At 39.1% G+C, this 15,775-nt stretch overlaps 1 protein-coding gene across 1 annotated transcript in view; it reads left to right on the top strand.

Annotated features, from left to right (window-relative positions):
- Nucleotides 1-14,559, top strand: part of lrp3 (low density lipoprotein receptor-related protein 3) — a 29,588-nt gene extending 15,029 nt beyond the window's left edge. The window contains exons 6-8 of the mRNA XM_007244875.4: nucleotides 922-1,394; nucleotides 5,417-5,549; nucleotides 10,492-14,559. Of these exons, the coding sequence (XP_007244937.3) occupies nucleotides 922-1,394; nucleotides 5,417-5,549; nucleotides 10,492-11,406 (1,521 nt within the window). The 3' untranslated portion in view covers nucleotides 11,407-14,559. The remainder of the gene's footprint in view (nucleotides 1-921; nucleotides 1,395-5,416; nucleotides 5,550-10,491) is intronic.
- Nucleotides 14,560-15,775: the final 1,216 nt, after the last annotated feature.

A 15,775-nucleotide genomic window follows, 5' to 3' on the forward strand; every position in this document is an offset into this window, starting at 1 on the left:
TCTGTTTCTCTGCATACTTTACTATTGTCCTCCTTTTACCCTGTTCTGCAGCACTGCATTGACTCTGACATGGTGATGATGATGTGTTAGTCTGTGCTCTGCTAAAGTAGACAGTGACACAGTGTTCAAAACCTCCAGCAGCATTGCTGTATCTGATCCATAAATACCAAAACAGCACACACTAACACATATACAGCTGGAATAACTTAAGAGACCACTACAGTTTTTGAATCAGTTTCTCTGATTTTGCTATTTATAGGTATTTATTGTTTTATTATAACAACATATACCTATAACATAGTTGTTTTATTATATAAACTATGGACAATATTTCTCCCAAATTCTAAATGAAAATATTGTCATTTAGAGCATTTATTTGCAGAAAATGAGAAATTACTGAAATAACAAAAAAGATGCAGAGCTTTCAGACCTCAAATAATGCGAAGAAAACAAGATCATATTCATAAAGTTTTAAGAGTTCAGAAATCAATATTTGGCGGAATATCCCTTTTTTTTTGTCACAGTTTTCATGCATCTTGACATTTTCTCCTCCACCAGTCTTACACGCTGCTTTTGGTTAACTTTATGCCACTCCTGGTGCAAAAATGCAAGCAGTTCAGCTTGGTTTGATGGCTTGTGATCATCCATCTTCCTCTTAATTATATTCCAGAGCTTTTCAATTTGGTAAAATCAAAGAAACTCATCATTTTAAAGTGGTGTCTTTTTTTCCAGAGCTGTATAGTAAAAAATCTTTTTTTTTTTGGGTTACATTTTACTTTCATTTACCTTACATTTGTTTCATTTACAATCACATTTGTCTCCTGATTCTGTCAGTGATGGCAAGAATTCTCATTTATTATTTTTATATTATTATATTAGGCACATCAAATATCTTCTATTTTTCTCTGCCTCTCCCTCTAGGTGAAGGGTTATTGTTTCCCAGGTGAGTTCCCCTGTGGTCCGGATGAGGGTTGTTACTCGAAGCAGCAGCGCTGTGATGGGTACTGGCACTGTCCAGGCGGCAGGGATGAGGAGGGTTGCCCACCGTGCCCACCAGGACAGTATCCTTGTGAAGGGGGTGGTGGAGCTTGCTATCAGGCATCAGAGCGCTGTGACAACCAGAAGAAATGTCCAGGTGGATCAGACGAAAAGAACTGCTTCTCTTGCCAGCCAGGAAACTTCCACTGCGGCACCAACCTCTGCATCTTTGAGACGTGGCGGTGCGACGGGCAGGAGGACTGTCTGGACGGCAGCGATGAGCGAGACTGCCCGGCCGCCGTGCCCCGCAAGGTCATCACTGCCGCATTAATTGGCAGTCTGGTGTGCGGCCTGCTGCTGGTCATCGCATTGGGCTGTGCTTTCAAGCTCTATTCGCTCCGGACAAGGGAGTACCGGTAAGCCTGGATAATTCAACCTTAACAGCTGCTGATCAGTTTACTTACTACATGATTTGGGCATTTTTAATTAAATGATGATTAAATGGCTTCTGCAGGGGAGTCTAGCCATTCACTCACAAACAGAACATTAGGGCTGTGTTCAGACTGCAGGCAAAATGGGATTTGTTTTAGAGGTGACTCTGAAGTCCACACTGTTAATTGAAGAAATCAGATCGAATTTGTATGTCTGGACATCATAAACAATTCTATGATTGGAAGGTTAGCGTCAGTAAATAAGCTTGAGAGATCTTTCTCGCACATCCTTTACTCTGTTATTTGAATCAAGAGATACGTTGAAATCTGGTTTGAGTGGCCAGAGCTTCCAGACAGAGAATCATCTGTACAAATATGATTATAATCACATTCAAACCATATCCAAATGTGGTTTAGATCTGATTTCTGTGATTTCTGGCTTTCCGGACACTGAGAAAAAAACTGAGAGCTTTATTCAAAAGACATTTTATACACAGAGATCTGATTTTTGTGGTTTCTGGCTTTTTATACAATCAAAAAACAATCTGGACATAATCAGATTTGGTTTGGCTACTGTGCTAAAAGGGGTATGATTGGGCCAAAACCAAATTTCTTACCTTTATCTAAAACAAATCTGATTTTTTTCATGGCACACAGTTGCCATTCACATATCTATGTGAACGGGAAAACACCAAAACATTCAAAACTGAAGGTGTAAGGGCTGGTGCCAGATCGAGGCATCCTCCAGGGCATCGGAGGGCGCGCCAGCCCAGCGCCGAGGGTTGATTTGGCTAATTACCAACACCTGCTGTGAACACTTCAAAAGCAACGCCAACCAGCCACTCGGCGCTGGATCTTTGAAGCTCGTGAGAGCGAATCTATGCCCATTATTATTTTCCCCTTTTTCTTGGGTTTACCTGCTTTGAGATCTGCTGCTCTGCACTTGTTTCCTACAACCTTCTGGGCTGGAGAGCTACTGCTCCCCAACCCATTACAGAAGGTCAGATTGCTATTTCCGAAACATATTTAAACCCACAGATAAAGTCTGATTAAAAACAAACAATCCATGAATGAGTATTTTGCTCATTAATGCACAAAAAAAAGATTTTTCTGCTTGGTTTGGCTACTTCACTTACACAGATCTCCACATCAAAGGGGGGAGGGGCTTCCGCACTAGCACATAGACTGACCCTCCTCCATTTGCAGGCTTTTTGTTGATGTTCTGGAATTTGTTCTTAAACAGACATCATATTAAGCTTTACAAACACTCATCCTTTATAATAACATCTCTACAGAGGCGACGTGCATATATACAGCTCTGAAAAAATAAATAAAAGACCACTTAAAAATGATGGGTTTCTTTGATTTTACCAAATTGAAAAAAACCTCAACAAAACAAGCTGAACTGCTTGAATTTTTGCACCAAGAATGGCATAAAGTTATCCAAAAGCAGTGTGTAAGACTGGTGGAGGAGAACATGCCAAGATGCATGAAAACTGTGATTAAAAAACAAGGTTATTTCACCAAATACTGATTTTTGAATTCTTAAAACATTATGAATATTAACTTGTTTTCTTTGCATCTTTTTTGTTATTTCAGCCATTTCTCATTTTCTGCAAATAAAATGCTCTGAATTACAATATTGTTACTTGGAATTTGGGAGAAATGTTGTGTGTAGTTTATAGAATGAAACAACAATGTTAATTTTTTACTCATAAACCTATAAATAGCAAAATCAGAGAAACTGATTCAAAAACTCTTTTCATTTTTTCCAACTGTATACATCAATATGCATACATACTCTTTTAGGGAAACTTCTTCATGTACATTGACAGACTGAGCAAAAAATCTGACTTGTCTAATGATGCTTGTATTGAGAGACTAGCCCAACCTACACATCTGTCAAACTCTTCTCTCCACCCATAATTTTGATCACTGTGCATTTGGCCATTGGAGTCTGAAGCAGATGGTATTTATGAACATGTTTGTGGGCTTCTTAAAGGGCTTCTTCACCACCAGCTGCCTAAGATAAAATCTGACATCATATGTGTGTTTTTTTATTTTTTGCTGTCATGCTGTCACTCTTCTCTGTCTCCCAGCACACTTCACATTCTGTCCATCTGACATGATCATTATTTCAATCACGATTCCTGTTCCTGTAGCACAGTTTAGCTCCTCTCTCGCCCCTCTCTCTCTACATTACATCACTCTTTCTCCCATCTGTTCTTCGCTGACTCTCAGTTTCTCTCATCACCTCTCCTCTTTCCACAGCCTTTATTAGATTTGTGCCAGAGTGCTCTTGTGTGCTCTCGCGCTGTCTCTCTTTCTCTCTCTCACCACGAGAGCGCACACACACACTCTCTTCTCACACTCAATGGTGACAACAGAATTGAGCTTCAGTTGATAAACTGCTGAAGCTGTGAAGCTGATACAGCAGCGCAGGTTTGTGTGTCTGCAGTCAGGATTCACACTATTGATCTGATCTACAGAAGGGTGAGATGGACAGAAAGAGAGTGACAGGCGGAGAGAGAAAGACCTTGAGGCCGCTAATTGTCTCTGGATGGCTATATTTAGCCTCTAATGGCATTGCCCTTGTTTCCCTTCAAACTAAATTAAATGCTAGTTTGTGGCAGCAGTGATCATCTGATCACAGATTTGTTGGACTTTATATAAACCAACGCAAAGGAGACCTCAATGTGAAATGGACCTGGGGTGTAGTAAAACATGATAATGAGTACAAACTTTTGTTGAATCATCCCTGTTCATCTCCAGCATTCAGAAATCCAGTGCTTTTATCTAATGCTCCCAACATGCTTACAATGCTAGCAATAGGGGCATGATTCTGCCAATGCAAAACAAAAAATATTTTTTATACCCCATTAATAAGCTAAAAGTACATTTGCAAGAAAAACTGACCTTCTGACCTCAACTCAATTGAGATGCTGTGGCATCATGACCTCAAGAGAGCGATTCACATCAGATATCTCAAGAATATTATAGCTGAACTGAAACAGTTTAGTTAAGAGGAATGCTCCAAAATTCCACCTGACTGTTGTGCAGGTCTGATCTGTAACTACAGGAAACGTTTGGTTGAGGTTTTTGCTGCTAAAATCCAAAGGTTCACATACTTTTCCCCCCTCACTGTGAATGTTAACATGTTCAGTAAAACATAATTTTTTGTGTGGTATTAGTTTAAGCAGACTGTGTTTGTCTATTGTTGTGACGTAGATGAAGATCAGAACACATTTAATGACCAATTTATGCAGAAATCCAAGTAATCCCAAAGGGTTCACATACTTTCTTTTTCTTGCAACTGTAGCTCCACTCTTCATTGGTGGAATTCTAAGAACACTGAAATTCTAAATGAGGCACTGAGAGTTTTTAAAGTGCAAAGGTGGTTTATTAAAAATACTTTTTATACACATGACGAGCACAAACGAATAGGTAAGATAGAGGAACAGACTACGAAATATATTTTCTTGTGCTAGTCAGTCGAGTAATCGTGACTTGATTTCAAGATGGCAGTGCCTAGAGAACTACTTTTTGGAATGCTGGGGGTGAATAGAGGTGGGTAGCTGCGGTTAGCAGCGCTTAGTGCTAGTAAATGTCGCCGCACTGTAGCTATGTGCTACACTGAGGAACCCTGAGTGTTCTGGTAAGACAGCTAGCGGTTTGTCACACATAGCTTGTTTTATCACAGTAAACATGCAGACTACAGTCAGATATACTCACCTCTGCACATCAAAAGAGCTAGCACTGCAATTATCGGCTAATGCTAATACTAAACTTCACTGAAACTCCTTTATAACGCTGTACTTTTGCGGAGTGGCTTTACTGCTTCTTACAACCTGACTGACTGAATTCATACATAAGGCGCACCGGATTATAAATCATACTGTTGTTTTTTGGGGGAAAATTAAAGAATTTTAAGTGCTTCTTATGTTCCGAAAAATATTGAAAGGATCTCATTTCACTCTCTCTCTCTCTCTCTCTCTCTCTCTCTGCAGAGCTTTTGAAACACAGATGACTCGACTGGAGGCGGAGTTTGTGCAGCGTGAAGCTCCACCCTCGTATGGTCAGCTGATCGCTCAGGGTCTTATACCTCCAGTGGAGGACTTCCCTGCTTATCACCCCAATCAGGTATACAAGCTGTTCACTGATTCACACACATTTTCACACATCACTCTATTTATTTATTATATGAGCCATTTCAATTAAAGAGCCATAAAACCCTAAACCACACTTTTGCCTCTAAAGTAATGAAACCAGTCCCGCTTAAAATTTTATAAAGGCTTCCTAACTTAAAAAAAAATGCTTTTATTCTGTAATTTCTGCCTCTGCAGCGCCCTCTAAGGTTCAACCGTGCTATAGCAATCATACCAATAATATATCAATAATACCGCCCCTGCTGACATCCAATCATCTGGGTCTTACCACTATCAGAGGCACACTGCTGCTTCTGCAGCTCAGCCAATCAGCTCTCCCTCCTGCTCTGCCTCTAAACCCATACATCACCCAGTACCCATCACAAATTACCCCTCACATTTTTTTAGCCTTTTTGAAATTTGAGATGAGGATGGCGTGAGTAAAAATCAGGGGATTTAGCGCCACTTTATAAAAATATATGAGAGACTTTTTTTTTGAGAAATCAGTTATTTTCTATCTATACTATTCTAAGTTATTTAATGTAAATGTTATCATTAATTAACAAATATATTTTCATAAAAAAAAAAAATCTCAAAAGGGAGAAATTAGTGATTCGTTGAAAGGGCTCATAATTTATTTAATTGTTTTTAATTAATTCCTACTCTGGACTCTTCACACATACTTATTCTAGCCTAAAATAAGCTTCGGCTTTACTGGATGACCGGTAATATAATTATAGTACTCCTACAGTAAACATGAGCAGTCTGAGGACAATTCCTTCTATTGTGGAACGTTTTTGTGTGTGTATGTTTGACTTCCACACTCACGGAAAATCCACTCTCAGTATTTTATGTGTCATATCCTGTGAGGATTTCTCCTGGGATTAAAGCTGTGTAATGCGGGCGGATGTAGGCTGCTTATCTGTGTCAGTCTCTTTTATCTGGAGAATTTTAAGACAGAATTATATCCTGTTTATCTCTTCACCCCACGCTCAACATAGGAAAAAAACACAGTAACCAGTCAGCACAGGTGCTCTAATGTCTTTATCAGACCCTTTACTTCAGTTATTTTCAACCAGTGATTCATCACACATCCTGGCCTCAATTAGTTCTTAGAAAAGTTATTAGCCTAGGGGTTCACATATTGGAGCATGTGGAACATGTTGTGTGCAAACATATCATTTTTTGTTTGGAATTAGCAGACTGTGTTTGTCTATTGTTGTGACCTAGATGAAGATCAGAACACATTTAATGACCAATTTATGCAGAAATCCAGTTGAAATCTGGATAATTTCAATTATCATTTGCAATGTAGGAAAGTGACTTTTGGCATTACATGTTTGAAATAATGACATACTGTCTGCCTTAAAATAGACATCATACTAAATGTAAAAAACTTTTTTTATTCTGTGCCAACTTTTTTCTGATTTTGGGGGTTGTGTTTGCTGAGTGCACACTAAATCAGTACAGGTGCATGCTGTCTGGCTGTGGTGTAAAGAGAGGGCAGGACTGAAGGGCACAGAGGGAGTAGAATATAAATCTGACTGGGTCTGCAGTAATGAGGTATTGGCAGAGCGCGCTGTGTATGCAGCCAGAGACAAATCAGCTTATTACCTCACAACCCTAAGAGTGAAAAATCTCTCACTTCTGATTGATTTGCATCCAAGATGAAAAGCTGAAGCCTGTCTCCATGGAAACAAGGAACCGGACTGCTGCGTGATTGACGAACTTGACAGATTGGCAGACACCTCTCTCTCTCTTTGTCTCACGCTTTCTTTTTTCTTTCTTTTGTTCTCTCACTCACCATCACTCTCTTCTTCTACCCCTCCCCCAGTTGCTAAGAAAAGCACAAAATCGAGCATCGTCAACTAGTCAATTTGCTCCAGATTTCTACCCTGCTAGAGCTGCCCTGGTCTAATGTAAGTGTTTGTGTTTGCTGATTGTGAATGGAAATTGGCAATTTTAGCCAATAAATAAACCACATTAGCATAAGCATACAGAACAGATCTGATGAGTGTTGATGATGTGTTCTTGGCTCCATCAAATGAGGACGTTATTCAAAATTATAATATGTCATATCACATTATTGAGTCTGTGACTATTTGGTACACAGCCAAAATAGCTGAAATTCATTTATCTGAGTTTACTTTGGCTACAGATTGAGAAGCCAACTGGTGGATGCCATATCCCATCTGTGAAAGTCTTCTAGCACAAATATCTTTTTATTTTTTTCCCCCAAATTTTTCCCATTTTCGTTTTTTTCCGAGCTGCTGCTGATGCAGCATTGGCTGCTCGGCAATGCTGCATCAGCAGCAGCTCGGAAAAAAACGGTGGCTGGCTTCACATGTATCGGAGGAGGCATGTGCTAGTCTTCACCCTCCTGGTGTGTTGGAGCATCACTGGTGATAGGGGGAGTCCTAATGAGTGGGTTGGGTAATTGGCCGTGTAAATTGGGGAGAAAATTGGAAAAATTAGAGAAAAAAAAACAAAACAATACTTGTGCTAGAAGACTTTCACAGATGGAATATGGCATCCACCAGTTGGCTTCTGTAGCCAAAGTAAACTCAGGCCAGGAAAGCGCGAGAAAAGCACAGCGGCTCGGTTCCGGTACATCAGCTCACAGACGCCCTGTGCTGTGGACATCACCCAAGGAGTTATGTGGGGAGAGAGCGCCATCTACCAATCCGGAGGGAGCAGGGCCAATCTGAGCACTGGCAGCTTGATGGTAAAGCTGCATGAGCTGGGGTTCGAACCTGCGACCTCCTCAGAAATGAGGATTTATCGTGTTGTGTAATAACCTAAGATCACAATATGTAGTGTGAAGTGTTTGCTGTAAAGTAGGTGTGTAATTAAATCATCAATATTGTATCGTATGGCATTGAGATATTCTGTTTTGATATAATGTATTTATTTTCAAAAACACAGCATTGATTTTGAATTTAGTAGTTCACATGTTAAGTTTGTTGTCAGTCAGTAGTTTATTTTGTGTTGTGTTAGGTCCCTGCCAATAGACACCAGTGTTGTAATTTTCTGTTATTGCCCACTGTTCTAATTGCATAAAAACTTACTTTTACTCAGATTTGTAATTTTTTTATATACTATGACAGTTTTTCGAAAATTTCATTTAAACCAATGCAAAATAGTTTTTTATCAAGTTTTTTTTTATTTATTTATTTTTTTTGCCAAATGATAACTCTACAGAACAGAGAAAATTAGAAAGAACAGCAACAAGATAAGAAAACCCTCCCCTTTCCTCCCACACTCACTTCTCCACCCTTTTTTTTGCACATATATAGTCTAAATTCACATATACACCATAAAACATAAGCCGTACACCTGCATATATATATATACGTATATATATATACGTATATATATATATATATATATATATACATCCAAAAATACACATAATATGGAATGAAAAAATACATGTTACAATTTAATATGCCTCACATATTTCAATCTGTCTCTTACATCCAAACAAATTTGCTTCCAAGACTGAAGAGTAGATGATTTTGCTTTATGGATTCTAGCTGTGGACAGTTCTAACGTTGCTATATCAAGTAGCCAATATTTGATCATTAAAATATGCTTGAAGTTAGACAAGCAAGCCACACCTTACTGTGTTTTTCTGTGCGATTTCAACTGGATTCATCATTTATTATTAATGCTGGATCTGTAGAGATTTTTGTGCTCTACCAGGGAAGTATTAGAATATGTTGAATTGGTATCTACCAGCTTTCTACGTTTTGGCCAATACACAGCCCTACTATAGAGTGGTGTTAGGCATAGTGCCACTGGAAGTTGGAGCGTCCTCTTGAGTGATGAATCGCTCTTCGCTCTCTGGCAGCACACAGTAATAATCTGTAAGAGAACTTTGTGGCATTCGTTTTAGCAAGCCCCCCCTTGCCTCCCCAGAAAGCGAGGTCTATAAAAATGGTTTGTTGAGTTTGCTATGTGTGTCTAAGAACCCTGTCTGGCTTGTTTATACAGAGAGATAGACGGGAACACTGACTGTGAGCCACTTCTCTTGTAGCTGAATGGACTCAAATCCCCACATCCTTGAATCTGGAGAAAAGCCTTCCCAAAAGAATAGAGGATATTATTATACTGTACAGTAAAAGAGGAAAAATCTCTGGTTCTTTTGAGTTTGAGATGATTATGGATATCATAATGTGGTTTTCACATTCTTCACTACCCTGCAAAAAAATCCATTGGCAAAAACTAGACAAAAATATATGTAAATTAAGACATATGCTTATATTAAGCAAAAGTTTTCTTGGTAAGATTAAGCAATTACTTCACTTATTTTGCAGTCTCAGATATTTTGCTGTAAATTTGGACGCAAGAATCAGAATAACTTGATTTCTGACTTTTTTTAAATTATCAAGTTTAATGAGGTAAAAACTCTTATCTGGTCTTCACATACTTCACTAAACTGCAAAAAAAACATTGGCAAAAACTTGACAAAATAGTAAATTAAGACATATTCTTATATTAACCAATTTTTTTCTTAGTTAGATTGAGCAAAAATTTCTTAGTAAGATTTCCTTAAAAAGCAATCACAAAGTCTCAAAATGAGTGAAGTAAGACCTAAATCTATTAAAAATCACTGATTTTTTTTTTTTTTGCCTAAGATTTGGACACACGAATCAGACTAACTTGATTTTCCTCATTTTTGTATGCTTTTTTTTTAACTTCAAATTACTTAAAATAATTTGAAAAGTCTAAGACTGATTAAGATCATTATTCCTCAAATATGCAAAATAATCTAACCCTCACAATGCTTAGTAAGACAAAATATCTTATTTTCGTCTTAAAATTTGATAATTTCCCTTGCAAAGATTTCGTTTTTTGTAGTGTATGTGTGTGTGTGGACATATGTACAGGACAAATACTTCTACATATTCTCTCTTTCTCTCTCTCTCTCTCAGGCCTCAATCCTGCAGAATCTCCGCACAGCCATGCGCAGGCAGATCCGTCGCCACTCTTCTCGCCGCGGAACGTCTCGCCGCAGGCTGGGTCGCCTCTGGAGCCGTCTCTTCCACCGCGGGAGCCGACTACGGGGTCAAATCCCCCTGCTTACACCTCCCGGCCACGCGCACACACGCTCCCATACCCAGCCTGCACCAGGCCTTCACAGTTACCGAGCGGCAGACGCTCGCAGGGGCGAGTCTGAGAACCGGCCTGGACTTGGACACGCGCTCGTCCCCTGCTCCGACGCGGCACTGGGTCTGGCTATGCAGGCTCACGCTCAGGCTCTACATTTACCCCACTGTGAGACTCCCCCTTCCCCCCTCTCACCTGCCTCACCACGGTCCACCTCCGACACACTGGAGGACGAAGACGAGGAGGACAGTGACCACAGGTCTCCTGAACTGGCAGAGGACAGTATGATGTCCAGCGTGAGGTCCAGTCTGGGCAGTGAAGCTCCCTCTGCTGGACACAGAGACATGGACAAGCCTTCAGGAGCACCAGACGAGTCCTCAAACGGGTTGTACCGATTGCGGGTGTCCAGAAGAACTGTGCAAAGTCTGGCTGCCGAGCTGGGAGGGGTATCGGTCAAGCGCTATTCTTCATTAGCCATTTCCCCCATGTCCTCCCCAGAGTCTTTGACCTCGTCCAGCAGCCAAAATGAGGAAGAAGGATGCTCTCTGACGGACAAGGAGAATGAAACCTTCGCAGACTCACACCCTGAAATGAACTCTGACACTCGACCGCCATCCCAACTCGATGAAAACTCTAAAGATTGGTCAATTAAGGAAACCTTGCCTTGTGATCTCACAAGCAGCGATGAAGAGGATGATATTCCATCACTTTTTCCCATGGATTCATACCACGGAGACTGATGTATGGACACACAGAGAGAAAGAGAGAGTGAATGTGGCTATGTGAGAAAAGCTAAAGCTCTACAGCAATCATGGATTTACATGCTCTGATTTAGCAGGATGTTTATGCTAATGGATCACAAGGTTTGTGTTCATCTGAAGGTTGGCCTAAAAAAAAAAAAAAAAAAAATGAATCGGCGATTTTATTGGAAACACCCACCTTATAGATCTGTCTTTTTAGGTGTACAGTTTAGCCTCTTTCACACATTATTTTTAAACTGGTAATGTTCTGGTATGTTCTCTTATCTTTTTTTTATGAGGACGATGAATGTTAATAATTGCCATGTACAGCTCTGAAAAAAAAGAAAACACCTAAAGATGATGTTACTTTGATTTGACCAAATTGAAAACCTCTGAAATATAATCAAGAGGAAGATGGATGATCACAAGCCATCAAACTAAGCTGAACTGCTTGAAATTTTGCTCCAGGAGTGGCTTAAATTTATCCAAAAGCAGTGTGTAAGACTGGCGGAGAAATAATGCCAAGATGCATGAAAACTGTGATTAAAAACAGGGTTATTCCACCATATATTAATTTATGAACTCTTAAAACCTTATGAATATGAACTTGCATTATTTGAGGTCTGAAAGCTCTGCGACTTGTTTGTTATTTCAGCCATTCCTCATTTTCTGCAAATAAATGCTCTAAATGACAATATTTTTATGTGGAATTTGGGAGAAATGTTGTCCGTAGTTTATAGAATAAAACAACAACGTTAATTTTACTCAAACTTAAACCTATAAATAGCAAAATCAGAGAAACTGATTCAGAAGCTGAAGTGGTCTCTTATTTATTTCCAGAGCTGTATGGTAAGTGCTGATAGACAGAACATGAGGTCAACAATAAAACACCTTTTTTTTTGTTCATTATGTACCAAAATACACAAATGCATACTTTTACATTATTTTAAATACACAGAATTTTAATTAGTCACTTTTTGGAAACTGAAAAGCGCATATACTCAGTTGTACTGATGTTCTGCTTTGCTGCAAACACTGCTTTGCATTTGTGCTAAAGAAGCCATGAACACACACAAGCTATATTTCATGGTTTTACTACTCAAATTATCGCAGAAGGTATTTGAGTAGTAGTAGGAGCTCCCTCATTGAGAACTTTCAGTCTGATAAACACAAGCAAGTGTGCTTTATATTTCTAAACTGTACAAAAACAAAATTTAAAAAAGTTTTCTAAACTTTCCACATTGTTAGCTTTAATCTAGATGTAGATTAGACTCTGAAACTGCTTGTGTGAAAGGGGCTTTTTAGACTGTAGCCTGTGTTTTTTCGCGATGCAGCAAAACATTGTAATTGTAGACCAGCGTCTAGCAGATCTACTAAGGTTGGTGGTTCTGGTAAATTTGAGTGATTGAGTGGTCCTAATACAGCACAGTGAATCTGAAAGACACAGTGAGATTTGCTGTTGCTGTGTGAATAGAGCTGAATTTTAAGATTTTTGTGACACAAGCCTAATACTCAGATGATTTCATTAATAATTCTCTGCTCACTTAAACACAACATGGATTCTATTGCAATATAACAATATTTCAAATTCCAGGTGATGTTTGGTTTTACAGTGGCCACAAAAAGCATTCGGACACTTCAGGATTGATAAAGTAGGGACCTATATAATATATATTCACGTTTTTCTCATGTCCCTCTGCTGACAACTGTTATGGAGATGCAGATTTCATTTTCCAGCAGGACCTCGCACACTGCCCACACTTCTAAAATTACCAATTGATTTTAATATAAAATTGACTTGTGGGTTTTCATTGGCTGCAAGCCATAATCATCAACAATAAAAGAAATAAAATGAATAATTGATAACTCTGTGTGCAATACATCTATATAACATGAGTTTCACATTTTGAACTGAATTACTGAAATAAAGTAAGTTTTCAATTATATTCTAATTTTTTGAGATGCACCAATACAAACCTGCAGAGTTCTGTTAAATTATTTTGGAAACAAATTAAAATATACACTTTAAGAAACTAAAGACATCACATTACAAATCATTTTTAGTCCCTGTAGAGAAGTACTGGCAAAAGAATAGGAATAGCTGTTGCATATAAATTAATCTATGATCCTATTTGAATCATATCTGATGTAAAGCCCCCAAGAACTAACCTGTAGGGCACTGGAACTGTGTTTTCTGTAAAGATGGGGCTCCATCGAATACATCTGGTTGGTTTAGGTTTGGGATGACGTGCAATGATGATTCTCTCTTAATACCTTTGATTTTGAAAGAATAAGCATTAAAGTGTCTAAATACTTCTGTCCGTATTTTGTTTACCTCAGAAAATTACCTCAGAACCCCCGGAGAAACTAATCCCGTCCGGATAGGGCTTTAGATACCTATTGGTTTCACCCTTATTTTAAAACGGATTAAACAACTATGGAAGATGTGTCCAAATGCTTTTTGGGGCCTTTTTGTATCTACCATCATTACCATTGCCTGGCTATGACGTGTACAGTACATCCATAACAAATGGACAGTCTCTTATATAGTCGTACATATTCAGTGCAGCTAATCCTCACTCAGTAGCCACATTTCTAAAATGAAATTAGAAGGAAACTTATTTATGGAGCCATAAAATCCCTGGACTACAGACTACAGCACTTTCCTCTATGGGTTCCCTGTAGACTGTTCTTCACTCTGCAGTCTAGTGCTGCTGACTCAGTGCAGTAATGTTGAGCTGAGGGATGTTTTAACTTATTATTATTCTGTTCTAACAGAGCTCTGGGGACTCTTTTCTCCTCTGAAACCTTATCTTAGACTTGTGACTCATCTTTTTTATTTTTTATTTCCTGAATGTCTTTTTAGTTCTTCATTGCCAGAGCAGTGCTCGCAGGAGTTGCCTGCTTTTCCTCATAATATGCCTAATCTTTAATTGCTGTAAGATTGAACTACTGTTTTTCAGCTTCAGTCCTGCAGTAAAGTGCACTGCAGTTTAGAGTTATCTCTGCTCTAATGATCTAATGCTTTAAATTGGGACAATTGACTTAATGTGTTCTGGTTGGAAGATGTTTTTTTTTTTGTTGGTTTGATTTGCAAGGTTTTCCAAACATGGCCATATTTCACCAAGTAAAATTCCTTAAATAGTAAAATCATTAATATGAATGTTCTTGCTTTTCAGCGTGATTTACATTTATCACACTTGTTAGTGAGTAATTATGAAAAACATTTAATTTTAGTGTGTTTTAGTGTACTTAGTACAGGTAACCTGTTGACAGAAATGCACTTGGGGTGTTTGGTCTGAATCAAACCAGTCTGGAGCAGAAGAACTGGTCTCAGAGGGTTTTCACCTGTAGTTCGTTTCTCTGGGCCGAATCAGTTGATAAGTTTTATTCTGGGAGTTTTCTTCATTTTTTTGGTCTATTTTCACACAGACATGAACCTAAACGCACCGAAATGCTCACCAATAAACCACGCGAGGTTTGGTCAGAGCTCAGCCATCTGGTGTGGGCAGAGACTGTAAAAAAAAAAAGATAGACGCCGCATCGCCGCGTCATCCCATTCATTCAATGAAAATGAAGCCAAAATCTTCCGCCATGTTGGCGATCCTGATACCCGAGTCTGCGCAGTAGAGACCAGAGGAGGGAGAAAGACTGTGGAGAGACAGCCTACTCATTTAAATAACCCCGCCCCTGAGGGCTGCCTCGCGGTCACAGGCTGCAGAGCGGAGCTGACGGTCTGTTATTGGCCCTGCCCATAACCAGCCCTTTTACAATAACCACACCTTTTTTGAATAGAGCTGAATAACGTTTTAAAAAACGAATTATGTGGGGATATAAAAAATTGACAATATAAGCAGAGGTTACACTAGCTGTTGCATTTAAATAAAGGAGGTAGAGTTACAGTATATTGGAAAAAAACGTGATTGAAAGTTGTCTGTTTTGCCATTGAAACCTATGAGGATGGGTGGGGTTATACAGCTTTCTGAAACCGAACAGCAGGGGGCGCTCTACCTGTGGTGGCTTCACTTTTGAAAGACGATGCTCTGTCCAGCTATACACAGACTATGGGTGTGGGAGTAAATATAAATATATGAAAATAAGTAAATATAGGGAGAAGATTCTGTGTTCCAGCGCGTATATCTGTGCTTTAACACTGAACGTTGAAACGCTACGCTTTTAAACCATAGACTGCATAGACATCATATCTATGATAGACTGTATATAAGTATGAACATCACGACAGGGGTTAAAAAGTGAAGCCACTGCGTCTCTTACGCCCACTGGTGGCTGGCTCCAATACAACTTTAACCCCGCCTATTTCCATTCAACTGAATGAGAGATGGCCGAATATTTAATCTAAAATTACACA

Source organism: Astyanax mexicanus, chromosome 23 (assembly GCF_023375975.1).
Source record: "Astyanax mexicanus isolate ESR-SI-001 chromosome 23, AstMex3_surface, whole genome shotgun sequence".
Taxonomy (NCBI): Eukaryota; Metazoa; Chordata; class Actinopteri; order Characiformes; family Acestrorhamphidae; genus Astyanax; species Astyanax mexicanus.